Consider the following 26,178-nt stretch of genomic DNA (forward strand, 5'->3'; position numbering starts at 1 on the left):
ACTATGCAGAACCAGTGTGGTTGTATCCTAAGAAGCGAGTTAGTTTTTCCAATACAGCGGTTAATCGAGAACTACATGAAACCACATTTTGTGAAGGGCACTGCATCCAAGCAAGAGTCTGTGTCCAAATGTGGATTTTTGTGTCCAAACCACATTCATTCCTCTCCCACTGAACCGCTGTTGAACATAGTGTGGGGCTCATGCAAAGAGAGAGACAGGTAGAAAGGAGGAAGGGGTGTAAAGAAGAAAGAAAAGCCGATTGAGGACAGTGAAGTGGAACGGAGTGTGAGCAAAGGCGGAAGAAAATGAGCAGTGAAAGTATAAAAGCTTAAATCAAAAGAATAAAAAATTCATAAGAATCAGGCAGAGAGAGAGAGAGAGAGAAGATAAATGAGAAATATCAGAGTAGGGCAGGGGAAGGTGCATTTATCAGGCAGAGAGCGGGGTGGGGGAAGAAGGGCAAAGGGAGCATTAGAGACTATTTGTGGGTAGAGTATGAGCTCGCTAATGTATCACTGTAGAGGACAAGCAGACACACATGTCCGCAAACACACACACCAGCAGATAGCCAGATGATTTGCACCGTTTGCTTGTTCATTCATTCATTTCAAACACCAGTGCTTTCCTAATTTGTTTAACCAGTTCTTTAAAGACAACTTTACTGATCATTATTCCTGCGATCAATAAGTAATTGATGTGCAAATGCATGATTCAGAGGTGTTGTAGTTTGAAACAGAGCACTGCCACCAACACTCAAGGTCAGCCCGGCTTTGCTTTTGCTTGATTCCCGGATTCCTTTGAATTTTCTCTCATCCCTCTCAGCTTATATGTTAGTTCCTTCCCCTTTTGTCTACTGTTTTAAGTTCAGGCATCCAGTATTTCTGTTTTGCTGACAGAGAGAGGTGGGACTTTAGGGATTTGTTTTAATTCTGGACAGCTTCACCTCTCCCACAGGAGGAGCCAGACAGTTTGGGATTCAGGAACCTTTACTGTCTGCGCGTATTTATGTGTATGTATTCATGCATGCATACATGAGTGTACAGGGTGTTTTTTAATCACAGACAGGATGGCTGTCTTACTGTCTTTTTTAGTTTTTCTATTGTCTATTTGTCTGTCTGGTTAAGGTTAGAGCTAGGGATTGCAAATGCATTATGTCAACAAAGGTCCTCATAACTATAACTTTATAGGCTAGCGGGGAAAAAAGGTCAAAACTAATTTGTGATTATCTTGACTTAACAAGCTTTATGTTGTTCAAAACCAATTTATACACATCAAATAATATAAAATATTGCATGTTATGTACATTTAATATAAATATGATATATTATTGTGTCCCGATCCAAAGAAATTTTATGTCAATTTCACAATGTTTAAATACCAGCAAAATGGCTTTGAAAGGTTGTTTTCTTTTTTTTAATGTTTTTGTATGGGATGCAATGGAAATGAGTTCCCATGGCCATAACCACATAATAGATGTATTAAAACAGCAGTGCTTGACAAATAAGTATTCAAGAGTGTGTGTAAAGACTAGCCTCACAAAAAGCAAGTCCCCATGACGTAAATCATTAAATTTTAGGGTGATGACTTGGCTTAAGATTAAGGCAAGGTTAGGGTAATGTTAGGGTAAGGGTTTGGGCAAGTTAGGCAAGTAGTAGTATTGTGTGTGTGTGTGTGTACAATTGTGTATCTGGGGTGTCTCAGTCAAGCTACAGATGTTCAATGTTTGACAGCTTCATTCTTTATTCTCTCACTTGAGATGTGTTGCTCCCTCTGTGAGTGTGTGTGTGGTGAGTAAGTTTGCACTAAATGATTCAGCATCTACGTGTCTGCTCAGTGGGGGGTGGTCTCAGTGGTGAGAGGGCATAAGGCCATGTGCTTGAATATTGTCTGTGCCAACACTCACACACACACCGATGAACACTTCAGAGTGCTTTCAGAGACACGCCTCACTAATGTATCCACAAAAGCTGAAATCTACAGCAGACGTACGCTCTCTCGTTTAATCTCACTTCCATCTTTGCATTTCTTCTCTAAAACTCTCCTCTGTATTTCACCTGTTCTTGCCAAAAATTCCCCTCTTTGTATGACTATCAGAGAAGTCATGCCTATTATCTACCTCACTCTCAATTCCCCCTTTTAATAATGTCTCCCACTATTTGCCAAAAGACAAAATTCTTTCAGATGTTTCATTATCTGTCACTGAAGCTCCTGCCTGATTTCCTGTCTCACGCCCTCTCTTTTTTTCTCTCTCTTTCTCCACCATCCCCTTGCAGGACAGTGACATCCAGAAAAAAATCGACCATGAGATCCGGATGCGCGATGGGGCCTGCAAACTGCTGGCTGCCTGCTCACAGAGAGACCAGGCCTTGGAGGCAGCGAAGAGCCTGCAAACCTGCAGCACCCGTATCATGGCTTATATGTCGGAGCTGCAGAGGATGAAAGAGGCTCAGGTCATGCAGAAGGTCACGCGGAGATCGTCGGATGCAGGGCCGATGGACGACAGACTCCCGTGTAAAGGAAAAGTGGCCATCTCAGGCAAGTAACAAATGACAATATGTATTTACGAAAAGGAGATAAATTGAGGAATTTGTGAAAAGCAAAAGTTCATGTATATCTTATATTTGAAATGTGGTACTCTGGTGAGCAATAGACTGCAAGAAGGAAGAGAAATGGAGAGAGTCTTTGCCATCCCTTTAGTGTTCTAATTGAATGCAGAGCTTGTCAGGCACAGGCTGAGATCCAGCTTCCTCTCTCTCTCTATTAGAGGATGTTTCATTCTCTGTTTATTGACCGCAGTGAACGTGGTGGCTTGCAGATGCTGCCCATCGCAAAATGACGGAGGGCAGTCAGATTAATGACTATCACGGACACACTGCAGAGATAATTCACACCAGGGAGCATGACAATAGGGTGCCCAGTTATTGTTGTCATTTTATTTGGTTTTTCAATGTGATGAGAAAGTAAAGAAAGGAATATTAATGAGTTGTGGGGCTGGGATGGGTGTGTTTGGGGGTTCAGGTTCATGGGGTCATTTTCTGCAAGCCATGGTACCCAGCTGGAGATCACTCAAAACACACCCATACACAATCAGTAATTAACTGTGGATAGTTTAGCCATTGACTGAAAGCAGCATGAGCAAAAGGACACACACACTCAGAAAACCACATATCAGTTGGACAGTAACGGTGATTAACATTTTTGTGGTCTAATCTCCTGCCTGTTGTCGTTACAGATCTTCGTATCCCTCTCATGTGGAAAGACACAGAGTACTTCAAGAACAAAGGAGGTGAGGAGCCACCTCTGTATGCGTGTGAAGAATTTCATCAGTGGTTTATTAATGATTTATATCCGTAGTATTTATTAATGAGGTAGTGGTACGTGGTTATCAAATGTGTAATTCAAAGATCTGAATTTGTGTGAAAGCCTTGTATAATCACAGGAATGAGTACAGGATTCCTCCTGACTACAGAACAAAAATCACTTTTTATCATTGGCCAGAGGGTGAAACACAGATGCTAGACTTTTAGTTACATATTTTAAAAATATGCTGACCAAAGAAACTCAGTGAACTCTACAGACAGACCATACAGCATGACATTTTTATACAGGGTCCATAGCACAGTTCCTGGAGCTGATCATTACAATCTGTTGCAGCTTCCCAGATTTCTCCATATTTTACAGGAACTGAATTTTTTTTTAGATGTGAGAAACTCCTGGCAGCACAACCTGACCCACTGCTCAGTCCTTTTGGCTTTGCCTCTTGCCTCTGCAAAGCAGCAGCACACAGGCGCTGAACTGGGTCATTATTAGTAGGACAAAGAATACTGTAAGGGAAAGCAAACGAACTCTTCTGTGCATTTTAAGGAACTCCCCTAGTATTTTCTCTTGTGAACTAGGTCATTTTTAAATATTTTCATGGCATTTCAGAATCCAACAGTGCACTGATTATACAACAGAGTATAATCTTTATATTGACTTTTTGCTGTCCCGCCTCCTCTTGATGGAGTCAATGTGGGTTAACTCCCATGCACTCATTATAACAGTCTCAGGGCTCATTCTCTCCCCTGGCAACTTGAATGGTATTAATCTGCATGACCTGTGCATATAAATGAACTCAGGAGACAGGTAGTAGACTCTTAACAAAGCATAATGAGGCTGTTAGTCAAGGTCATTAAGCACACTGAGACGTAAAACTGAGCCCAAGAGGCATGGAGGAGGTAAAGCATGTTCCTCTCTCTCATGTCCAGTCATATTTTCAAGTGGAGTGTTGAGCCCATACTTGGAATAATAAGTTTGAATATTAAGTGTCAATGTGAAGTTGATGGGGAAGCGCACAATCAGGAACAGACCTCATCTCTCAGCCTTGTCGGTTGTAACCTTGAATTTTTATGCGAAGTGGCAAAATGATCACCTGAATTTTGTTATCCTTTTCGCTTACAAGAGAAAAAAAAAGTAGTCGACCAATAATACCCATGATACTATTTCATACTTACATTTCTTCCTTATGGATATGATGGTGTTGCCTCTTGACACAAGGATTTGCCAAATTGCTCATATTAATTTAAGAAGAATTCCTCCTAAAGGGTGTTATAGCTTCCATACAATGCATGTTTTTTTACAATACCTATAGGAGCCAAAGTATTGTTATACAGCTCTCATTGGCTGCTGCAACATTAAAGATCATTCTGCTTCAGTTTCAACCACAAAAAAAAGCCAACAATGCTTCAGAGGAATTCTTGGCAAGGCTGGCCATTGAGATTCCTGAACTGAAACCAACAACAGTAGAAGTGCTCGTCAGCCAGGTGAAAGAGCTGATTTTCTTTAAACTCTAACTGCTCGAGTCATATGCCCTCTCTAGCCCCTGGCATCAACACTCTGTTATTACAGTCACCTGCAGTATATCATGAAGGATGAACTGCTTTGAAGATGAAAAAGAGTTTCAAAGTAATGTGGCAGAATGAAAGCTGATGTGGTGTTTCACAGATATTGTTTTTCTTTGTCACACTAAATCTCTCCTTTTTTTTTGCCCTGTTCCTCTTTTTTGCCCTGCCTTTGTAGAGTTACATCGATGTGCAGTGTTCTGCCTTCTGCAGCTGGGAGGAGAAATCTTTGACACAGACATGGTGATAGTGGACCGGACACTCACCGATATTTGCTTTGATAACACCATCGTATTGTAAGTTGCCTCTATAACCATACAGCGACATAATCTCTCATTGTTAAAGAAAACACTCACATGCTTGTGACTGATAGTCATCATTTGTGTATCTTTTCATAGTAGTGAAGCCAGCCCAGGTTTTGAGTTGCGTGTTGAGCTGTACAGCTGCTGCTCAGAGGATGACTACTCAGCAGGGAGCACTCCCAGGAAGCTAGCCAGCAAGCTGAGCTCCTCACTGGGTCGATCAGCTGGGAAGAAACTCCGTGCAGCCATGGAGCCGGGGCCGTGTAGTCCTGTGAGCAATGGAGGGGCTGCTCCTCTCCTGCTGCCAGTTCCCTCTGTACCGTGAGTTTGCTCTGAAATATGAACTAGTTTACATTTTATGCCAGATAGATATTGAACAGAGGGAGAACAGACAGGAAAAATACATTGTTTCAGAGAAAACACAATTTTCACCGTAAACATGCATACTAAAAAAAACATCAAATACATTTCTGTCCACTCTCTTATATGTTTACAGGGGCCCCAAGTACCACCTCTTAGCTCATACCACCCTGTCACTGTCACACGTCCAGGACAGCTTTCGCACACATGACCTCACCATCTCAGGCAACGGTGAGTGGCAGCCTCCATCAATCTGTCCCCTCACCATCTTTCTCTTTTCTCTGCCAAAACAGCCATCTGTCTGTTTTTTTTCTTTTTGGCCTTCTCTCACTTATCACTTCTCGTCTTGCTTCTCCTTCCTGCATTCTAATAATTTCCCTTAAACCACCTCCTTACCCCGCCCCTTCCTACTCCTCCTCCTTCGCCTTCCCCTTCCCCTTCCTCTCTTTCCACCCATGTTCTCTGACAGACAGCTATTGTCAAGGTCACAGTAATAAAGGCTGTGCTAGTGGGGTGACTGCTGTGTAAAGCTGTAATGATGTGGGCTAACAAGGGCCCAGACCCTCAGACAGACAGGCCCCTAGTGTTTTATTCATTGACCCTTCAGACTGCTGTAAAGTTTCATTGCTGCACTTCATGACAGTCCCTGCAGCTGCCAGTCTCTTACACCCCAGTGCCTTGTGGTGTGTGTTAAAGGGGGGGGTACTGTAATGTTAGGATGAAGTGTATGTGTGTGTGTATATAGATTCATTAGTATACATGTTTGTGTGTGAGTTTTGAATGCTTTATGGGAATATCTTTATTTATTAATGTTGTTTATTTTTGCCCATCCATCTCTCCTTATAGAAGAGTGTTCGTACTGGCTGCCGCTCTATGGCAGTATGTGTTGCCGCCTTGCAGCTCAGCCTCACTGTATGACCCAACAGATGATGAGTGGATGTTTGAAAGTCAAGGTAAGTTGGAGATTTGTGTGTGTATGTAGCAATGATGGGGGACTACTTCTGTCAATATTTTTTTGGCTTTTGTCCTGATTTATTTCTGTGCTTTTCTCCTCCTCCACTTTTCCTTTCCGATTTACGTTGCCAACTCTTTTTGTGTTTTTCTGCATTGTTCTCTCCTTGCTCAACTGATCTCTCATTCTCCCTCACAGCAGCTGGGAGGTGACCCTCAGAGTTGGACAAAAGTGTACGCTGTTCTGAAAGGAACAAGCCTTTTCTGTTACCACGGGCAAGAAGATGTGGAGGCTAACGTTGAGCCAGCTTTCACCATTGCCATCAACAAGGTCAGCAAAGGAGTCATGTGAATATAGAAACCCTATCTGAAATGAAGTAAAAAAGCACCATCTCCAGCTTTGAAGAACCCATACAGTTGTGTATTTTTTGGTAACACCTAAGGCATCCGCAGCCTAGACAGTAAGGAACTGACCTTGTGGATTGCTGCCAGTTTGAATCTTAAGCCAACTAGTAGATTCTGAGCCAAAAGAAGTAAATAAGACATGACTTCTCCTAGTAACTACTGTCAGTGTGCCCGTGAGCAAGACACTTTGCCCTCAGTTGCCTTAGTAGAGCCTCTGAGTAGCAAAGACAAGAAAACTGTGATTGTGCTCCTCAGCTTTCAGGTGCAACAGCGTAAATGTTCAGCAAGGCTGAAAAGGAGCATGTATGGATAAAAAGCTTAAAAGATTTAAAAACTGAATCTGTTCAGTATCTTCTCGAGTCTTTGCAAACACAATAAGACACAGCAGTCTGCCCCCCATCCAATCAGGAACCAGATATCTCTCATCCTCCTATTTTTCCAGGCACAAAAGTGAAGTGAAGAGAAGTCAGTCAGCCAGTCAGGTTCTCAATCATCTTATTTCCTGTGTCTGTGTCTGTCAGTTGATGCCTAAGGGGCTTCTCATTCTTTCCGTAGTGACTCATTCAGACTTTTGTAGCCTCTGACCCTGAGCACACAGCTGATCTAGAGTCATCTAACTCATTCAGATCAGGCCTGTATGACCCTTTGTCAGCTGTCTGGATCTCCCAAAGAGGAAGGAGGAGGGAGAGCAGTGTGATGAATGGAACAACACTGCCATCTAGTGGTTGTGAACAGACTTAGACACATTTGGAGTAGAGCAAGGAGGTGGGAATAGGGAGTCTGCACCTTTTGTTGGATAATTGCTGAAGGGAAATGGTTTGGAAGAGGACTAATTAGTGGCTTTATTAGCGAGGGCTTATTGTCAGTGGGGACTTACAATTACAATTGCTGTAATGATCACTTGTTGCAGCACATAATTTTGTTCATTCAGGAGTATTGGCATTCATCCCTGATTGCAGTCATTTTGTGGCAGATGATTGTATTCTTTGTCGCTCTCGTGTTTCAGGAGACCAGAATACGCGCTGCAGAGAAAGACCCTCACAGTAAAGTTCAGAATATCTGTATCAGTAATCAGTATGGAGGTGAGGAGGTCACACACACGCTGACAACAGACAGTCGTGAGGACACACACCGGTGGATGGAGGCCTTTTGGCAACATTTCTATGACATGAGTAAGTACTTGTTATGCTATATCACAGGAAATTTGTGTGATGTACACCCGCTACATACTCATAAATCATCATAGCTAAGAAAGGGACTCCATCTCAAGGGCATGTAGTACATTGTAGTATATGGCTTGGTTCGTTGAAGATGACAGTTTGTCTCCAACATACAGGCCAGTGGAAGCAGTGCTGTGATGACTTAATGAAAATTGAACTGCCATCGCCAAGGAAACCAGCCCCTGTCACACCAAAACAGGGTTCCCTTTACCACGAAATGGGTAAGACATCTCTCTGATTATACCACTGGATATAATAATGTATACATAATTTTAAAAAGACATTTCAGTTGTGAGGAAAAAATAAAAGCAATGGTCAGGGAAATCAGGGAAAGAAAGCCAAAGACATTTCTTGCATCGCATGTGACTGTTTGCAGCTTTGATTCCTTGGGTCTATGTGCATGACAGATGCTGTCACAATTAAAATTTCCTCTCCAATATTTCAAACTCACACTCTGCTTTACTTCTCTGCACGGTAGATAGAATGGGTCTTATCTCTGGAACGCTGACTCACTCTCTGTCTTCTTTCTCCTTTTCAATTTTCCTTGTGTGTCCCAAATCCATCACTCCTTGCCTTTGCCTCTTTTGTCCTTCTTTATTATTTCCTTGTATCCCCTTACATTATTCATGATCATCACTACATTTTTCATCAACTTTCACTTTTAAATTATAATGGGTGAATCATCTTTACCCTTGAATGAGTCTTTTTTGTACTCTCATCATGCCTCAATATTAATTTCCTTAATAAACACCCATACACCCATACACATAAATCCTCAATTCTTATCATGCCCATCAACACATAAAAAAACTGCACTCCACCTGTTGCACACCTCCTATCCACTCCATCTTTCTTGTCTTGCCAACCTCCTTCTTGGTTTTCCTAACTCCCCCGCCTCTGGCAGCCCCCCTTGCCACTCCCTCCTGTGAGGGTCTTCTGCTGCAGGATAACGCTGTGTCTGCTGAGATTCGTGCACTGCTCTCATCCTATTACAACGACAGGTGAAGTAACAGGAGTAGGGCCTATATATATATATTATGTTGTGGTAAATGTTGCAGTCCAGGATTTATTGCATGTCCGGGATCAGTCTCATCTGGTTAATAGTGAGTAGAATCAGCAAAACATTATAAGACAGAATCATTTTGTTTCGTCATCGTTCATCATTAATAAATAATCAACATTAAGACACATTCAGATTTGAAGCCTTTAAACTCTAAATCTCTTTGACTACTGCATGTTGCAATATGTTGTAAGAAGATGTGCAGGATCAAAACATACTAAATACAGTTTGTATTTTACTCTTATTTATTATTCTGCACAAGTGTGCAATATATTACAATGCTAAAGACAAATTACAAAGCCTCCTTGGAGGGCAACAAAAAATCAGTTCATTTTTTACAGCTTCATTTCATGAGCTGCAAATATCTCTAAATCCATCCAGAATACACACTTACACTGTAATCAATATATTCCCTAATTACTGTCTTAGTAATTTGAATAACTCATAAGAATTTAAGATTTAAATTAATTTGAAATCAAAACTGGATTGCCAAATTATATTCAGAATAGTAAGAAAATCACTACCTGTTCTAAAAAACAGGTAGTGATTGAATCCAAACCAATCATTTATATTGGGTTGAAATCCTTTTATCAAAACTGAGCTCAAGCTTTTAATGCCTCTCTCCTGCAGTTATTGAGTCATCAGATGATCTCAGCAGCACTGTGTCAGACATCCTGGCTCGGAGGATGCAGGAGCTGGAGCTCCGCAGCCAGCTGGGCACCTCTCCCACCTGGATGTCTGTGTTTGAGGAGAATAACCCCAAAAGCGCTGGTCGCCCTCATCCCTGTACTTCTCGCCTGTCTGGCCACAGTCCCTGCACCCCTCATCGACTGCCCCGGAGCCCTGTGAGCACTCACCGCTGCCCACAGCCGGGTCTGCTGTCCTCAGATGCAAGTCTGACCTCAGACAGCGACAGCCACTGCAGCACCAGTCCCTGCTCTCACCACCACGGCTGGCCCGAGCCCTCTTCAAACTTCTCTCTCTTATCATCTTCCCCCTCCCGCCTACGGCCACGCACTCTGTCGCTGGATGCTAAACTCAGCACCCTTCGAGGGAGGGGTTACGGAGGAGGAGGGACCTACCAGTGCCCCTGCCAGCCTCCTCCCTCCTCGCTGCTCACCCCACTTCCCATCTCCTCTCGTTCACCTCTGTCACAGCGCAGCACGCAGACCACGCTCTCTTGCTCTAGCTCCACCTCCAGCAACAGCTCCAGCACCAGTGAGGGCAGCCACAGCCCCGAGTCCTCTGAGGGGGCTCCCTTCTCAAGGCCCTCCCCGGCTCGACGTAGCCTCAGGAACCTCAGGGCCAGACTTGATCCTCGCAACTGGCTCCAAAGCCAGGTGTGAACTTGTTTTCTGAAAGACAAATTACACCGCCCAACAGTGGCAACAGTGCTCATTAAACCATGGTTTAACTGGCTTAACATAATGTGAACCAACCTCAGGCAATCTGCTAGGCCACATGCACGGCCCTGAGGAGGATAAGATGCCTCTAGCCTGTTGGAGGATGGATCATGGAAGACCCCCTTGGGGCAAACTGGAATGTCTTCTAACATAAAAGACAGGTGACAATCACTGCAGGCTACTCTATTCTTTGCAGGGTTGCCCCGATGTAGAAGACAGTCCAAAACTAAATAGGAGGTACTCAGCTTGCTTTGGGAACTGATGGGTCATGCTGCTTGGGAGACAGTGATGCTAAGAACTATGGACTTGCTCCAATAAACAAACCACATTAGGCCTATTCTCTGTCTTTGGAATCAAATTCTGCAACTGGAAATGTTTTTATTTGTCCTCTGCGTCAGCCATCCTGGCTTTGCAAACATTGTTTCAAGGTCATCTCTATTAATGCACTAGCAGGTTTTTGACTGGATGTATTTTATAAGCAAAGGTTTGCAGTGTTTATGCTATGAAAGCCAGAGAGCATGTGGCCAGACGGACATGCAAGATGTGATGTAATCAGTCAAAAGTATTTCAAATGTTAAAAACTGTTGAGTGCGGAGGGAAGGGTTGTTGTATTTTGCCTGTACTGTGATATCTATTTCAGTGTACTTATCATCTAATATCCACACGAAATATGATTTTTGTGGTTCTCCTAAAATTACTATGCACCATTTTGTTTATTGTTTGTTTTTTTGTTTTGTTTTTTTGCATGATTTGACTTACAGTTAAGATGTTGAACTACTTGAGATTATTTCAACAATGAATCTGGTGAAAGCTTAACTTAATGCAAGTGCTCATACTTACTGTACTGGTTATTACTGTGATCTCTTCAGGGTAAAAATCTGTGCTCTGGTCTTTATATTTACACGTTTATCTGCACACTATCGACAGGATATCACCACAATTGGGTGGCAAATGCTGACATACTCAGAACCCTAGAACAAACTGAATTAAACCAAAGCTTGTGTATTACTGAAAGCCCAAGCCATACTTACAGTATGATTCTGCTACACCGCCTCACTGCTTTTGGAAAGTCCAATAAAATGTGAAACATCCATCAATCTAATGTGTGTTATGCAACACAGAAACATTTCATTTTACGGTGGCTGTATTTTAGGCAACTTTCTATGAAATTGAGTTCTACTTTAATCAATCATTAGGTCATGATGGTAAGAGAAAAATGGTTTGTTTACACTGCCACCTGGTTATAATTTGGGAAGTTATTGCCATTTAGACAGCATGTGAAAACAAATCTTACAGGAAAGTCGGTGTCCCTTGTCAGTGCAGTAAAGCCTCCTCTTCTCTGTCTGTTGTTTACTGTGGACTTTACTATGGTAACAGTTTCTCTGTTGGGGCTCAGAACTCGGGCAACCATTTCTACTAAGAATTAAAACTGTCAAATGCTTGAAAACGGCATTTGTTACTGTAATTTAATTTTTATAAGTTAACAAATAAACCTCCTCTCTTTGTCTTTTGTTACATTATTGATTTTGTTATAAATGCAGCTATGATTATTATATTGTTAACAGATGATGTGCAGATCTTTAACTATAGATAACATTGAATGTTATAACCTTGCAAGAGTTTCCCGTGTTAGCAGGCTTTGTGTTCTGCATGTACGCCGTCCCAAAAGGCGAACATAATATGAGAAATATGGAAATCTCATGTTTAAATAATATAACATTAATTATAATAAATGTTTTATCATTTAAAACTGCCTCCGTTTCTACGCACGTCTACATTAGTCTTGTTTACATGAAATACAATCTTCAGAAATCTGCTATAAATAGTTCACACCAGATGGTTTCATTAAAAGGTAGGTCTGTCAATGGCAAGATCTATCAGGTTGAAATCATTTAAAAAGCTCCAAAGTCATTAATTCCAACTGTGTATCTTACATTTTCATGGATATATGAAGACATTCCACTTATATAACACCTTAATGCAAAGTTGTACTGCTTTTGTATTATAATTCTGTATAGTAGACTAGAAAAGTTGGCTCAGGGAAACTCTTTCTTCTCCACCATGTACACTTTTGCCTGCAGAGGGAGAGCTTTCTGTCAGATCAGTCGAATAACTTAAAGGGCTCAACACTTGATGGATCATACTGTATTCTATGCAATTCTGTTCTGCTTCTCTTTTTCCCTCCTGCAACAAATCCCATATAGGAGATGTCATCATATGTGAACGACAACAGATACAGTTCTACATACAGTGGAAGATGCAGCAGTCTCTGTTATACAAGCATCACCAAAGGCAGGTAGATCAGAGGCTTTATTGTCAATGTTTCGATAGCAAAGCCATAGATTAGTCAATTGTACAAAGCACTGTTACAAACATAGGAGGTAGTGGATGCTGAGTCTTCACTGAGCTGTGTAATATGCATAGAGAAATACTATGGCCATATTGACTCTGTTTCAAATGTCGGAGAACCCAAAGCTCCCTGTTTTCTGTTTGCAGTGCAGAGTTGTACCATTTGTTGTGCTATTGGAACTTCACAACTGCTTAAAGTATAAAAAACATACATCTAATCATATTAAACCCAAGAAATACATATTCATCAGTATATAACAGAATCCACTAATAAATATTTTATATTTTACGCTTCATATGATACTGATTATTGACTCATGTAACCCAATAGGGGCTTTTTACAGAAAGTTTGGCAATTATATGATTTCTGTTGGATTACATAAGTAAATGAATAAAGTTACATCGAGATACAGATAAATTAGGGCCTCCTCACCCTTCATCATGTCCTCCATAATCATACAATTTGTTTTTGTGCACTTGTGCTTCCTCCAGCTCCATGATCCCCTCTCATTAGCAGGCACTCCGTGGATTAGATGCCCGCAACGCCACCCCAGCCAGAGTACTCCAGGCGAATGTAGAGAACTTTGCGGGGCAGGTTCCAGCTCTGCTGATATATGTGGATGCAATCCGATGGAGCCGTTTGGCACCAAAGGTGTTGTAGTGTCCTGGGAGGACTTGATCAACCTGTTGATTTGACAGTTAATCGACTTTTCAAATGATGCACCTATAGTACATGCAACATGCACTTTTCACATTGCACAAAATTATCAATTGTGAGACACTCAAGTAGCATTTCTGTGGATGAATTCAAATCTGCATTGACCTGTAGATGGTATATAGCTCTGATTTAGAGGGTAGAGAGGGTAGCAACAGCTGAAAAACAAATTTTCATCTTTCAGTTTACACGGTAAATGATGACCCTTATCCATTCTTTTCTTTTTTCTCTATTCATTCTTTTCATTCTTATTTTTCAGAAAAACACAGTTTATTTTTAGTAAACAGTAGAATCCCCCAGTCACTGGGGTGATTTATAAAAGTTACTTAACCTAAACTGTACAATTGACACTTGAACATGTATTTACAATCAAATATTTTAGCATTATAGCATCAGATATCTTGTGCCATCAAAGCTCAGTCAATCTAACCAAAGAATGTGGATCTGTTGATGAGTTTAAATGATGAGGCCTCACTTTGGTGTGTTTTAGTGTTACCTGTTCACTGTCCACCAGCCCCACCAGACGCTCACAGCTGCTGATGTAGTCACTGACGTGGCTGTATGGCAGCCAGTCGATCATGGCACCGTCGTACACAACATCTCCACTGAAAAGCATCTTATTGTCACGGTCGTGGAGGCAGATGCTGCCCCGAGAGTGACCCGGCATGTGAAGCACTGTGAGCTGTCTGTCACCCAGGTTAATGACGTCACCTAGACAGGAAGGAGACAGAGATAGTACCACAATTAAATTCACACATACAAAAAAGTTATGTCTTGCACCCCCATTACAAGACATAGATACACATCCTAGATCCTTATTTTCCTCATAATTTGGCAAGCTGGAATCAAGCCAGGGTTATATTTGTGTTTCCCACACGTCACATCAAATCCACGTGAGTTTCAAAGACTAGGACATTCTATTTATAATCAATACTTTGGTCAAGACCAGGTATGAGTTGGACAGTGACAAGGGGGTGTAAGTGACACACCAAGCAATGAGATATTCCAACTGCACTGCAGCAGTAGCCCTGACACAGCAGAACAAGTCTGTGTATTGAGCGACTGTGCAGAAATTACACTCTGCAAGAATACAAAATCTTCTGGAGTTTTGGTCCATTCTCCAGAAGCCAAAGCTGCTCATCCCATACTGACTCTGAGAAAAATGCAACATCATTTGTAACATAAGCTTTGTGTCCTAGTTATCATGAAATGAACAAGAAATGTAATAGTGCCGAATGTGAGTTTAATCTGTTAGCGATTGATATTTGTGTGTGTGTCTGCTGACAGCATAAGTGATGGATAAATCAATGCTATGAGGTTATTAATACTCCATGTGATGCTTTCCATAAGTACATAGTCAGTCTCTGTGTTCTCTTCTCTTTTGTTCTTTTGTTTTCTTGAAAGCCACAGAATGCATCAAAGCCATCAGCACACTGGTTTATAGAGCAGCTCTGCATGTACAGATAACAAAAGAGTAAAGCTTCCAACAAGACAAATGATTTCTTACTTTTCACATATTGTTACACAAACTATCAATACAGTGTGTTTAGGGTGGCCCACCCCCTTGACAAATGACCTGTTCCTACAGCGTTAGCATAGCTCTCCTTATGTAGTAAGGCCTTTACACATGTGTAAGCATTAACCATATCTCACACATGTCAAATATGAGTTAATGTTAATGTTATATCCATATAACATTAACATATAAGCTTTGTGCAAACCCATCATGAAATTGATGATACTACATATTGTGTCACATGTTTGTGTGTGTGTGTGTGTGTGTGTGTGTGTGTGTGTGTGTGTGTGTGTGAGAGCGTGGGTGTGTATTCATTTAGCAAGTCATTTTTGGTCTTCTGCCAAATTCATTGTGCGGTAAAATCCTCTTGAGGGCACAGAAAGGATTCTGTACGGAGCATAATGTGCAAACTGCAGCTACTGAGTCCAGGCGCATCCATTAAATATCGTCTAATAGCACTGGTATCGACCGTGATGCATATCCATAGTTATATGCATTTAGACCATGATTTAGACCTTACGACCCGGTCTTTGATCACAGACCCACTCCCCCTTGCATAGATCATATCTGCAAAGGCTGCCTCTACACCTACCCTCCTGCAGTATGTGTGTGGGCTGTACAGCCTTGACTTTGTAGTGCCTTGCCCTCCATCCTGGACTGGGAGCCTCGGCTATCTCCCTGTCGCTGAGCCAGGTGACCGTCTCGAAGTTGTCTCCGTTGGCCAGGGCATCGACCTCGGCGCTGTGGACGCCCACCTGTTGGAACTGATGCAGCCCGCCCGAGTGGTCGAAGTGGGCGTGGGTGGCGATGGCCAGCAGCGGGTTCTTCCTCTGCGGATCCTCGCCGAGCAGCCTTTTAGCGTCGATGTAGTCAGGTAAGCTCCTCAAGCCCAGACCTGTGTCTATCACCACGTCTTGGTGTGTGCCGCGTAGCAGCCAGATGTTGGCCCGGTTCTCCGACTGGTAAAATCGCTCCTGGATCCAGAAGAGTCCGTCTCCGAGCGATTTGTGAGCGTACCAGTCGGCTGCAGACATCCCAGTTCATGTACTTATCGACGTCAGCTGATGCGGGTGTCGCGCTGCTGTCAGGCGGTTTTGCGGCGAAGCTGTTAGCTGCAGGTGATATGTTTTCATTGAGGTTAACGCGATGGTGGCCGACGACACACCCTTGTAGGAGGAGAACGTTGTCATTGGTCGAACCGGTGGATGACGAAAGCCTGAAAGCGTGCTACTATTGGTTGTTTATACGTCATGCCTTCTCCGACGTCACACGGGGCGGGGAGAGTTAAAGCCACATTTACGCATGCTGGGTGGTGTAGTGTGTTCACAGGTCTCCACGCCGGTGTTAGCACAGCTTTCCTAATCTCCATGAGGTTTAGTCGTGAATTTAATGATTTCAGGAGTTTGTTTACGAGCCGAACAGTAGACAGAACTGAGTAGTTGAATGTTAATGACAAGTAAACTCGAAAAGTGACAATATGGAGGCTCAGTAAAGGCTAAATGCTGCTGAGCAGCCCTGAAGTACACAGACTTTTAGGATTTTACGTCTCCACTTTAGGAGCAATTAATCTAAAGTCCCCTAGTGAGTATTATTGTCAGCTTCTTGTATGTGGAGATGTGAATCTGATGTAATATTTCAGGGTCAACCAACGCTGCATAGTAGGCAAAGTCAAACGATCAAAGCTATGGTACATTAACTTGTGTCTACACGTGTTTGACCACTGACTGAAGTCGTGTGGACTCTGTGCTGCAGGTGCAGTGGAGGCTTGCAGCCATGGCGGGTAAGGGCCGTGGAGTAGCTGCCTTTACCTTCAACATTGAGGCTCTGGGCATCGGCAGGGGCAGCATGCCAGAAGCCAGGGTGGGGCCCAGTCCGCTGTTTCCAGTAAGTACCGACCACACATACACTGTCTCTCTCTCTGTCTCTCTCTCTCACACACACACACACACACACACACGCACACACATCACATCACATCACATTGCAGTATATTAAACTCGCCCTTAAGCCATGAAAGTGTCAGAGAGAAAGAATTCAGACCTGATAAAGCAGAAAGGCAGATGAAATTTGCATGGAATTTCAAAAGTAGACATGTATTTGTAAACAAAGCTATGAAATGTGATGTTGTAGACCTATTTTTATTTTGGCATAAATGAATTAATACAAAGGTAAAAGTACTTATTATGACCATAATGGTACTTATGGTCATCTGAAAAGCCTGCACTTTTTTTTAAAAGCAGGGTCTCGTTGAGTGCCTCTTCCTAGAGCATCCTCTTATAACACACAGTATCATTTGCTGTAGGATGTTTCTATTATTTGTTGTGTGATGCAGTAAATAGAGGAGACCCTGGGGCTAAAATGACATGCAGCCCGCTATTTATTCCCCTTTCTCCTATACTCTGTGTATTGTGTATGTGTCCTGTTAATGCACATAATGTTTAATGCACACAGCAGACTACACGTGACAGCTTAAGTCCCCCTCCAGTCAAAAAGTTTTTTTCCTTCACCTGGATGTTTGATCTTCACTGTGCAGAATGATATATGTGCAGAGTTTGACACTTTAAGGTTGTTTTCTCATTCATCTGCTGAAGAGTTTCTCTGTTTCTCTGTGCTGTCTGAAAATCCCAGTTTACCACATGTACCGACAAGCATGATTTGGGACATCACAACTAGTTTAGAGCCAGTAGTGGTCCAGTAAGTTACAAGTTATTTACAAGTTTGATGTGATGTGATGTGGAAACTTGAAGCCCCCAGTGGACACACACTTAGAATGGACTTTTCACTGAAGTAGGAGACATCTCGTGTTGGGCTTTTAAACTTTTGAAAATAAAAACATTTGCGTATTCATTTTTCTATGAGGGATGTATAGCAATGTCATTTTAAGAATGTTTTAACTAGTTAACTGAACTTTTTTGTGTAAAAAAACAAAACAACAACAAAAAAAACACACAAATTAGGAGGGGATCTTTAAATATATTTTGCGTTAAGCCTTTAAGTATCCTTCACTTGTACTTGACTGAGAGTTTGCACGTCGTATGTCCCCCTGATAAGTGATGCACCAATTTTTATTACTTTTACATTCACTGATTGAATTTGAATTTTTATTTTATTTGATAAGGACGTTGCAATTTCATATAGTTCCAATACAGTGCATGAAACTGATGTGCTGCAGAATTTATAGCTTTTGCTAATTTTCAACTCTTGTCTCTAGTTGGGCTTTACATGTACAGTGTAATTAAAATATACAGCTTTCATTGTTATAAAACCCAGTATTGTCCAGTACCATGAGCTGTTATTTCTAATTTATACCAAAAGGCTGTGTATAATTATAACTATGTGCACCATTACATGGCAGGCTGGAATCAAGTCTGGGCTGCATACAATCTCATTCAGTTGAGGTTAAGGGTTAGTTTGGTATTGTGTGGTACTATTTTATCACAGCATTTTACTTCAAATTATTTAATTTCACTCATTAATTAAATGTAAAAAAAAACTGGAGCCCTTAGACTGCCTCATTCAAAGCTTTTCAAATCTGCCTTTTGAAAAAGAAACATAACTGTCGTACATAATTGATATCGTTTCCCTTCCATAATCAATCTTCCTCCAGAACACAGACTTCAAGCCAGTTCCGCTGAAAGCTGGGGAGGATGAGGACTACATGCTGGCTTTGAAACAGGAGATGAGGGGAACGATGCAACGTCTACCACACAACATCAAGCCCCTGTCCAAAAAGGCAGGTGAGGAGGAGAGTAGTGCATTAGAAACCTGACATCTAATAGAAATGCTATGGCAAGACAATTGGCTTCTGTGAGGGAAGATAATACAGCACTTAGGAGCTGAGACATTTAATTAGGGTCCTATCTGGGAAAAGGAGTGAAAGGCAGATTTATGGCAGAATATTGAGTTACAGCTGCTGCCTCATCTGGCAGTTTTAATATGATTGCTATGGTCTGGCCTAACAGGCCTTTACAGTTCCCTTAGTCAGCAATGAGCTGAATATGTCCATAACTAGTGGAAGATCTTATCTTGTCATAAATGTTTTCAGATGTAGTTTAGGTGCTTTGAAATTATAAAAAACATAACTCTCATTACAATGATCTGAGCCTTAATAGACCATATCCTTTACAATCACTAAGCTTGTTTTGGGATGAACAGGATGGTATGTGTCACTGGTATCTATTATCTATATTTTATCTATCGATTGCTCTCGCTATAGTCAAAACTTGTTAGTTGCATTTGTGAGGACACATTGTAGCAAAGAATTAGGAGCAGCACCCAGTGGTTTATGTTCATACTGTATATGTATGGTTCTGATGAATTGCTCGATGTGACGTGAGCGTGAATGGGGACTTGTTTTGAGAGAGAGGAATGTACTGAAACAGGACTTTCTCTTATTTACATGAAACAGAGGTAGAGCGATACACGGAGAGATATCTGAAGCAATGGCAGATGGAGGATGACGAATGGACTCCAGGTACTGGTATAACATACTGTCATGGGATTAGAGCAAATTGAGGGGGGAAAAAAGGAAAATAATGTATATTCTTAATATTTTAGACTGGAGCCTCTTCCCAAAAGAATTGATGCCACAGAAGAAAAAACCTCGTGTTAAAGCAGGTATTTAAAATATATTAAATTCACTAGGAAATAATGAAGTTTAATTCTTTTAAAAATGAAGATTAAATGATTAAATCCAACAGGCACAAAGAAGAAAACTGTGAAGACAACAAACAAAGACACAAAGGATGTGCTGAGTAAATTAGATGTGAGTGGCTTAATGTGGTTCATGTGATTTATTGAGTCATTTATGAACATGCCAAGTATCCAAGAACTAAGCCTGTCCTTCTGAGCTAGCTAATGTTTCATATAAACAACTTAATGTTAATGTCAATATTTTAGGAACTGGAAAAGAAAGATGATGGGAATCCTGAGAAATCTGACGATGAGAGCAAAAAGAAAACAGGGAACGAGGAAGAGGAGGAGGAGGAAATTGAAGCGGAAGAGTATGATGAAGAGGACATTGAAGAGGTTAGATAACAAATGAACCTGATATTTGAAATGTTTTATCACAAACTTGCTGTGGTCAATGTGTAAGAACCAAAATTAATATTCTCCTTTTATCCACATTTCTTTTCTTTATAGGGCAACGACTACATTGAAAGCTATTTTGACAACGGTGAAGACTTCGCTGCAGACAGTGATGACAATATGGACGGCGAAGCAACATACTGAGACTCTCACCTCAACCATGCACTGTTCAACTGAACAATCATGTGATCGTTACTATTGGTTAAATATTGTAGATAAGTTTGCTAAGCAGAGTGATAGTTTTGTTTTCCTTGTTTTGTGATCTTGAAAACCAAGATTTCCTTAAAGACTTGTGTAAATAAGAAATGCCAAACTATGTGCACACTGGCAATAATTTATTCAAAATAGATTTATTTATTCTTCAGCCTGTAGCACTTTTCCACAGGTTGAAAGGCACATACTGTCAACAACACGTAATGCTTTTTCATAAAATATCAAGTGAACACAGTGATAAAATAAAAGGGCTATATAACAAAGTCTAAAATTTCACATAATTTACAAGTATGAGTCACTGTGGGAATACTGTGAATTTCCCGATTTTCTCACCATGCTCTTGGGTTAGAAATGAAATGCAGTTCTCTCCAGGCGAGTTAAAAGGAAAATTCACGCAACTTTCAAGGAAATTCAGAATTATAATTTCAACTTTTAACCCCCAATACTGATAGTGTAAGTAAAGACTAAAGTATGATAGAAATAAATTAATTTTATATTCAACACAATGGCAGCAATCATACATTTCCAACAGATGGCGTTGAAAAATACACTATTACAAACATGGCAAAAAATTGGACCAATCTCAGTAAAAACTGCTTTAAAACTAGATCCCCACAATTAATGTTTCTCTTAGGGTGTGGCCAATGACCTGACACTGAGTGTTGCTGAACACCTTGGTTTGTTTTTGTTGAACTCCTTGGACAAAATTTACTCATTTTCTGGGAATGCAGCAGCATGGATGATAACAAAACTATTGCAAAAACAAGATGAGGAAAACTCCTTGTTTTAAAACCAAACAAACCTAAATTTGTCAGTCACAGGAAATTAATGTGGTCACACCCTTGCTCGTGGTATCTCAACCCTATAAAAATTACTGTTCCCACTACAAAGTGACTTTCCCTGTCAGACAGATTGCATTGATGTACCAAGTCAATAAAAACTACTAAAAAATGGGAACATCCTCCCAGTTTTATTATGTCTCTGAGTTAGCAACAAAGTTGTATGTAAAGTTTATAATCCCTTGCTATGTTTTCTCATTCGCTCCTTGTTGAACATCTCCTGCTTTATTCACACCGGGGTCCTGCTGCTCTCCATTAGCTCCATTTCCAGCTTGTTGTCCAGGTCCAGCCCCTGCATGACTGTCTTCTCTGACAAGATTGCTATTCTGATGTCCAGGAGGCATGTTGCCATTAGCTTGCGTAGGGGCGCCATGATGGCTTACATCAGCTTTCATGAGAACCTCATAGTACAGCAGATAAAACACAGGCGTAACAATGCCAACAACCAGCATGATAGCCACAGCCGTCCACCATCTCATGCCCCAGTCAGCGCCATAATAAGGGTCCTTTCTCTGTACTGGTTTATACTCAACCTCTCCCAGCAGTGGCTGCTGTTGCTGGAGCGTTAAGGAGGACACAACCTCATTCAGGCTGCTCCGAGATGGGCCTGTGGATTTCACCAGCCGCTCGATGTCCTTGTCCTTCTCCTGGAGGAACCCTTCCACACTGTCCGTGGAAGAGGATGAGTCTGTGGAGCACTCTGAGGGAAGGGCGGTAACGGGGGAGATCTGGGGCAAGCGCCTGGATTCTGAAGGGGAGGCAGATTTGAGAGGTCCAGTGCTATGAGTTTCAGTGAGGACACTGAAGCGCTTCACAGGAATCTTGACAGCCCGCAGAGCGAAGAAATCCTGCTCTGTCAAGAGGTTGTTAGCACGTTTTATATCAGCCACCTAGGAAACACAGAAGAAATGTGGATTTATTATACTGCTTAAAAACACAAATTTCTATGTTTTTCAATATCAGTCAACCACTAAACTAGAATGGTTCTTGGTGCAAAAACTAACTGCAGTCAACCCTCTAAAAAAAACACTATGTTGGAAATAATTCAAATGAAAATACAAGAAACAACAAAACCCAAGTCAACATAAATTAAGAGTATTGTCAGCATGATTATGGTGGGATTATAAAAATGGTTTGTAATGACAGTTCAACAAGATTTCATAAGAAACGTTGCCATGTTATTAAGGAGCTGACCTCTATATGACCTCTCTGACTCAAATCAAATAACTTGAATATGTTCTAAAAGTAAGTGTTTTGTGTCATGCTACTATACCAGTCATAAACAGATTTATTTTAATTAGTACAGAAGTATTATTTAGCGGCCAAAAACAGCCTGATGAGTATGGATTTATTTTACGTTTGATTTGGGAACACTATTGGATATTTGTGCAAATTAATTAACTTTATTTAATACAACCTTTATTTAAATATGCAACATTTTGTGACCTGAAAATAACCACCTTCTCCTTTGTTCTCACTAGAGAGTAGTTTAAGCTTATAAAGACCAGGGATCAAAGCATGGGTGAAGACATGAAGATTCTGGTTATTGGACAATACTTGTTACTGATGTAGGGAAAAGGTGGATTCATTTTGAGACAGATCAGATTTGTCAACAATAATTGTTACTCACAGACCTAACTGTTTTGAGGGCCAAGCATGTTTATGTATGTGTTTTAATGTAAGAAAAGAAAAAAGATAGTCTACTTCAAAATGGAAATGGAAAGAGTTTGAGTGGGTACTCCCAAGAGAGATGAAGAAAGACAGAGAGACACATTCTGGTCTGACACGTACCGAGCAATGGTACTGCAGGGAAATACTGTTCAGGGTGTCACCCTCCTGGATATCTCTGGTCAGGTAGACAATATCGTCTAGCCTCTCTCTGGAGGTGCTCCTCCGCAGCCTCTCTCTGCCACGTGGCCGCAACTCGTAGTTCTCACCATCCTCCTCTGACAGGTCATTCTCCGAACCATTGTTTCCAAACAGGTAGGCATGGCCGCCATTAGCAGGCTGCACCATGGTGGCTGACTGGAAACCATAGTGCTGGCTTCTACTGGACATTTTTTTTCACTGTATTGGAGAGAGCAGAAATAGGCTTGAGTACAAAACTTGTACAGTCTATTCTTTGGCAATATCAACAAGGTACGCTTTAAGTGACTGCTGCTTCACTGCTTGGAAAAAATGTGGAAGTACATGTAGATGACTATTAAGTAATTGCTTTCACCAGCCTAGTGTCCACCAGTGTTGGATGTGTTCATAACTATATCCTAGTATAATTTCAGCTGTCATTGTAATCCCAAATGTGACCACTGTGTCAGATAGCACTTAAATATAATCTTAAAGTTTTTACATATCAAATGAAATTAGACTGTGAATGGAAGCTGATCTGTGTGAACTTAATGACAGCATACAAGCACACACGTGCATATCTTTCTCTGACACCTACAATTAACTGGTGTTTGTAGCGGGGAAGTTCATTTATTACTTTCTTATTACACGTTTCTGGTAACTCGAACGAGCATGTTCAGCATATTGAAAAACAAATCTAAAGTCCATCTCTGGCAGACCTGGCCATGCAAGTTGGAGTACAACCAGATAAGACTCACTAAGATAAGTGACGATAAAGGCAGCAACGTTACATTCAATCACCGAGATAAGAGGGTGCTGTGTTTATGTAACGCTTTCCCAATACACCACCAACTAATGTGACACCCTGTCAGATACGTTAACCTACCTATTCCCCTTGTCATTATTTACCGGTATGAGCTAAGCGATCTATAGATTATTCTTGTGCGCCAGATTCCTGTCTGACATAAGGTGATAAAGAGAACTAGCAGCTAGCTGGCGACTTTCACCACAAGCACCCCAACTACCTCCTTCTTTAGCAAGTAGGCAGGGATACGATGACCTATCTGAGCTTGAAAAGAGTAACTGTGGCAAAAATCCCATATAAGTTAAGTTAGCTACTTAACTATTTCACCTCACCTAACTAACGCAAAGCAATTACAAAATAACACAGCTAAAGCTAACGTGTACCTCAGTCGATGCCGTTGTACTGTAACTTTAGAAATACGTCTGTGTAAGCCACCAGATCAGTGTCTTAAATGAAATGTCAGGTTGGGTTTGTGTTGACAGAAGTGTAATGTAGCAGCAGCACATCCACAGTTTGGCTAGGTTAGCAGACTAAGGTCCACATAGGCTAGTGCTAACTAGCGTCCACCTATGTTATGTGGCGAGTAACGTTTGTACATTTCAATCGGTCAGGATACGGTTGATGAATGATATGATTTGGAGGAAGTCGTCAACACCTGCCGTTACCTGAAAAAGATGAGCAGTGATCGATCAGTTGTCCTGAATAATATCCATACTTCCACGGGTTTGTCTTCGGTCTCACTGTGGCGTTGGTTAGCGCTTAGATACTTAAGCCTGCTAGCTACTGTTAAAATGCAACCTCTCACGCCACGTCAACAGAATATTTACGTAATGACGTTACCAGGGACACTTCCAAAGCGCACAGTTTTTTTAAATCACGAGATGGCGCTAGATATCAGGACAATTAATTGCACTTCAGGAACAACTACCGAGATTTTAGGTTAAAGTTATGATTAGATTCTGAATTATATGTTCAGATATGCATATTGTTATTAACCAACGTTTCAGCGTCCACCTATTTCAGTTTTCTGTTAAGTAAAATACAAGCTAATGTAAATGTAACATAACGGCTAGTTAGCGCAATAGTTGTTGTTTTTTTTAGGGTAGTGACATTTTTAATTTGTTTTTAAAATAACTCAATGGACAGGAACGCTAGCTTTTTAATCTAACTATTTATAATTTTTGGCAAATTCCATACAGAATGCAATGAACCAATAGAAACCAACTTTATCTTATTTCTACTTGATATTGAGATCCACTACAAAGTTAGCTAAAAAGTTGATCTACCTTTTATAATGAGTGTTACGTTAAACATCATAGTAGGTGGTGTCACGTGTGTTATGGCGATAGCTGAGAACGTATTTTCGCTTTTGTTGCTCGTATTTATAGAACAATATGTGCCCCTGCTTGGGTGGGGATGCAAAAGACTTTTTCTCTTTTTTTTTTTCTTTTTCTTTTTCTCTTTTTTTTTGTATACAACTGTATCTGTTTGGGCCACTACAGATTTTCTTGTACGCAAGTACAAATTTACAAAGTTTATGTGGAGTGACAGCAGTGGGGAGATGGACAGCAGCTCTATGCCTGATCAGCTCACAGGGTGGAGCTGTCCGCCACCACACTGAGCACCCTTGAGAGACAAATGGGATTAAAACATCTTGTCTCATTAGGCTCAGCGACAGGGAGACATACGAGCTGGAGCTCTTGTGGAACAGCAAACTAAGCTTTGTGTCGGGACAGTGAACAGTGTATATGCAGTAGCGGTGGCTCTCACATGGCTGCAGGAGCCCGGAGCTGTGTGTAGACAGAGGAGAAGGTCCTCCGTCTCTTGTTATTTCTCCTGCCGGCTCCAGTCCCGTTAGATGACATTCGCGCTTTATCCCATGTTGTTTACCGGGAACCCGAATTTGCTGCCGAAGGAGCAAGCGATTTCAGTAGGTTTCTTATAAACAACACTTAATGATGCAGTTATTGGCAGCTGCTTGAGAAGAGAAGGAGCTGCGGACCCCGGGAGCGCTTATCGATGTTATCCTCAGCTATACAAATATTGTAGTCATTTATCTTGGACAGAGAGGCCAAGCAAGGTGTCAGGTAAGCTGGAATTATTTATTTTATGTTTTTCTAGAAAAATATCTTGTTTGCCTGTGTGACTATAGACTAATAATAAGGATGTGTGACGACCAGGCAAAAGTTTGCTGGATTCATTTCATAGACAGACTTGAGGATGGGAG

The 26,178-nt window shown here is 41.3% G+C and overlaps 5 protein-coding genes across 14 annotated transcripts in view; 3 read left to right on the forward strand and 2 right to left on the reverse strand.

Moving 5' to 3' along the window:
* Window positions 1-12,334, forward strand: part of rtkna (rhotekin a) — a 58,267-nt gene extending 45,933 nt beyond the window's left edge. For 4 of the 9 annotated variants that reach the window (XM_067607268.1, XM_067607283.1, XM_067607290.1 and 1 more), the window contains 10 exons: window positions 2,274-2,535; window positions 3,233-3,286; window positions 5,059-5,176; window positions 5,279-5,503; window positions 5,679-5,773; window positions 6,389-6,495; window positions 6,693-6,824; window positions 7,905-8,070; window positions 8,235-8,339; window positions 9,809-12,334. In XM_067607268.1, coding sequence (XP_067463369.1) covers window positions 2,274-2,535; window positions 3,233-3,286; window positions 5,059-5,176; window positions 5,279-5,503; window positions 5,679-5,773; window positions 6,389-6,495; window positions 6,693-6,824; window positions 7,905-8,070; window positions 8,235-8,339; window positions 9,809-10,524 — 1,980 coding nt within the window. In that variant the 3' untranslated portion in view covers window positions 10,525-12,334. Of the gene's footprint in view, window positions 1-2,273; window positions 2,536-3,232; window positions 3,287-5,058; window positions 5,181-5,278; window positions 5,504-5,678; window positions 5,774-6,388; window positions 6,496-6,692; window positions 6,825-7,904; window positions 8,071-8,234; window positions 8,340-9,022; window positions 9,124-9,808 lie in introns of those variants that run through there. The other 5 variants (XM_067607275.1, XM_067607294.1, XM_067607310.1 and 2 more) reach the window with 4 other exon arrangements.
* A 539-nt stretch (window positions 12,335-12,873) lies between these two features.
* On the reverse strand, window positions 12,874-16,335 carry mblac2 (metallo-beta-lactamase domain containing 2). The gene is made up of 3 exons (XM_067607350.1): window positions 15,754-16,335; window positions 14,142-14,356; window positions 12,874-13,614 (listed from the first exon to the last, which is right to left on the reverse strand). The coding sequence occupies exons 1-3, from the start codon at window positions 16,193-16,195 to the stop codon at window positions 13,441-13,443; spliced, it is 831 nt and encodes a 276-aa protein (XP_067463451.1). The 5' UTR covers window positions 16,196-16,335; the 3' UTR covers window positions 12,874-13,440.
* Window positions 16,336-16,452: 117 nt separating this feature from the next.
* Window positions 16,453-21,440, forward strand: polr3g (polymerase (RNA) III (DNA directed) polypeptide G). Its single transcript, XM_067607360.1, has 8 exons — window positions 16,453-16,742; window positions 16,914-17,045; window positions 18,769-18,898; window positions 19,570-19,635; window positions 19,719-19,778; window positions 19,862-19,926; window positions 20,061-20,189; window positions 20,304-21,440. Exons 2-8 carry the CDS (start codon window positions 16,935-16,937, stop codon window positions 20,391-20,393), a joined length of 651 nt encoding a protein of 216 aa, XP_067463461.1. The 5' UTR covers window positions 16,453-16,742; window positions 16,914-16,934; the 3' UTR covers window positions 20,394-21,440.
* Window positions 20,581-24,759, reverse strand: lysmd3 (LysM, putative peptidoglycan-binding, domain containing 3). Its single transcript, XM_067607341.1, has 3 exons — window positions 24,617-24,759; window positions 23,093-23,368; window positions 20,581-22,191 (listed from the first exon to the last, which is right to left on the reverse strand). Exons 2-3 carry the CDS (start codon window positions 23,357-23,359, stop codon window positions 21,487-21,489), a joined length of 972 nt encoding a protein of 323 aa, XP_067463442.1. The 5' UTR covers window positions 23,360-23,368; window positions 24,617-24,759; the 3' UTR covers window positions 20,581-21,486.
* Window positions 24,760-24,845: 86 nt separating this feature from the next.
* The window catches only part of adgrv1 (adhesion G protein-coupled receptor V1), a 112,417-nt gene continuing 111,084 nt past the window's right edge, over window positions 24,846-26,178 (forward strand). For both annotated transcript variants that reach the window (XM_067607242.1, XM_067607253.1), the window contains exon 1: window positions 24,846-26,038. The gene's annotated coding sequence lies outside the window, so the exon portion shown is untranslated. The remainder of the gene's footprint in view (window positions 26,039-26,178) is intronic.

The sequence above is a fragment of the Thunnus thynnus genome, chromosome 2 (assembly GCF_963924715.1).
Source record: "Thunnus thynnus chromosome 2, fThuThy2.1, whole genome shotgun sequence".
Classification (NCBI taxonomy): domain Eukaryota; kingdom Metazoa; phylum Chordata; class Actinopteri; order Scombriformes; family Scombridae; genus Thunnus; species Thunnus thynnus.

Bases quoted from the DNA above. Each gene is read 5' to 3' on its own strand.
- mblac2 (XM_067607350.1), bottom strand. From the start codon at position 16,195: ATGTCTGCAGCCGACTGGTACGCTCACAAATCGCTCGGAGACGGACTC. The intron at 14,357-15,753 runs GTAGGTGTAGAG...CTTCCTGTCTAG, and splicing joins CACACACATACTGCAGGAGG to GTGACGTCATTAACCTGGGT. The intron at 13,615-14,141 runs GTAACACTAAAA...TCAAATCAACAG, and splicing joins GGCTGGTGGACAGTGAACAG to GTTGATCAAGTCCTCCCAGG.
- polr3g (XM_067607360.1), top strand. From the start codon at position 16,935: ATGGCGGGTAAGGGCCGTGGAGTAGCTGCCTTTACCTTCAACATTGAG. The intron at 18,899-19,569 runs GTGAGGAGGAGA...TACATGAAACAG, and splicing joins GCCCCTGTCCAAAAAGGCAG to AGGTAGAGCGATACACGGAG. The intron at 19,779-19,861 runs GTATTTAAAATA...TAAATCCAACAG, and splicing joins AAAACCTCGTGTTAAAGCAG to GCACAAAGAAGAAAACTGTG.
- lysmd3 (XM_067607341.1), bottom strand. From the start codon at position 23,359: ATGTCCAGTAGAAGCCAGCACTATGGTTTCCAGTCAGCCACCATGGTG. The intron at 22,192-23,092 runs GTACGTGTCAGA...TGTGTTTCCTAG, and splicing joins CCCTGCAGTACCATTGCTCG to GTGGCTGATATAAAACGTGC.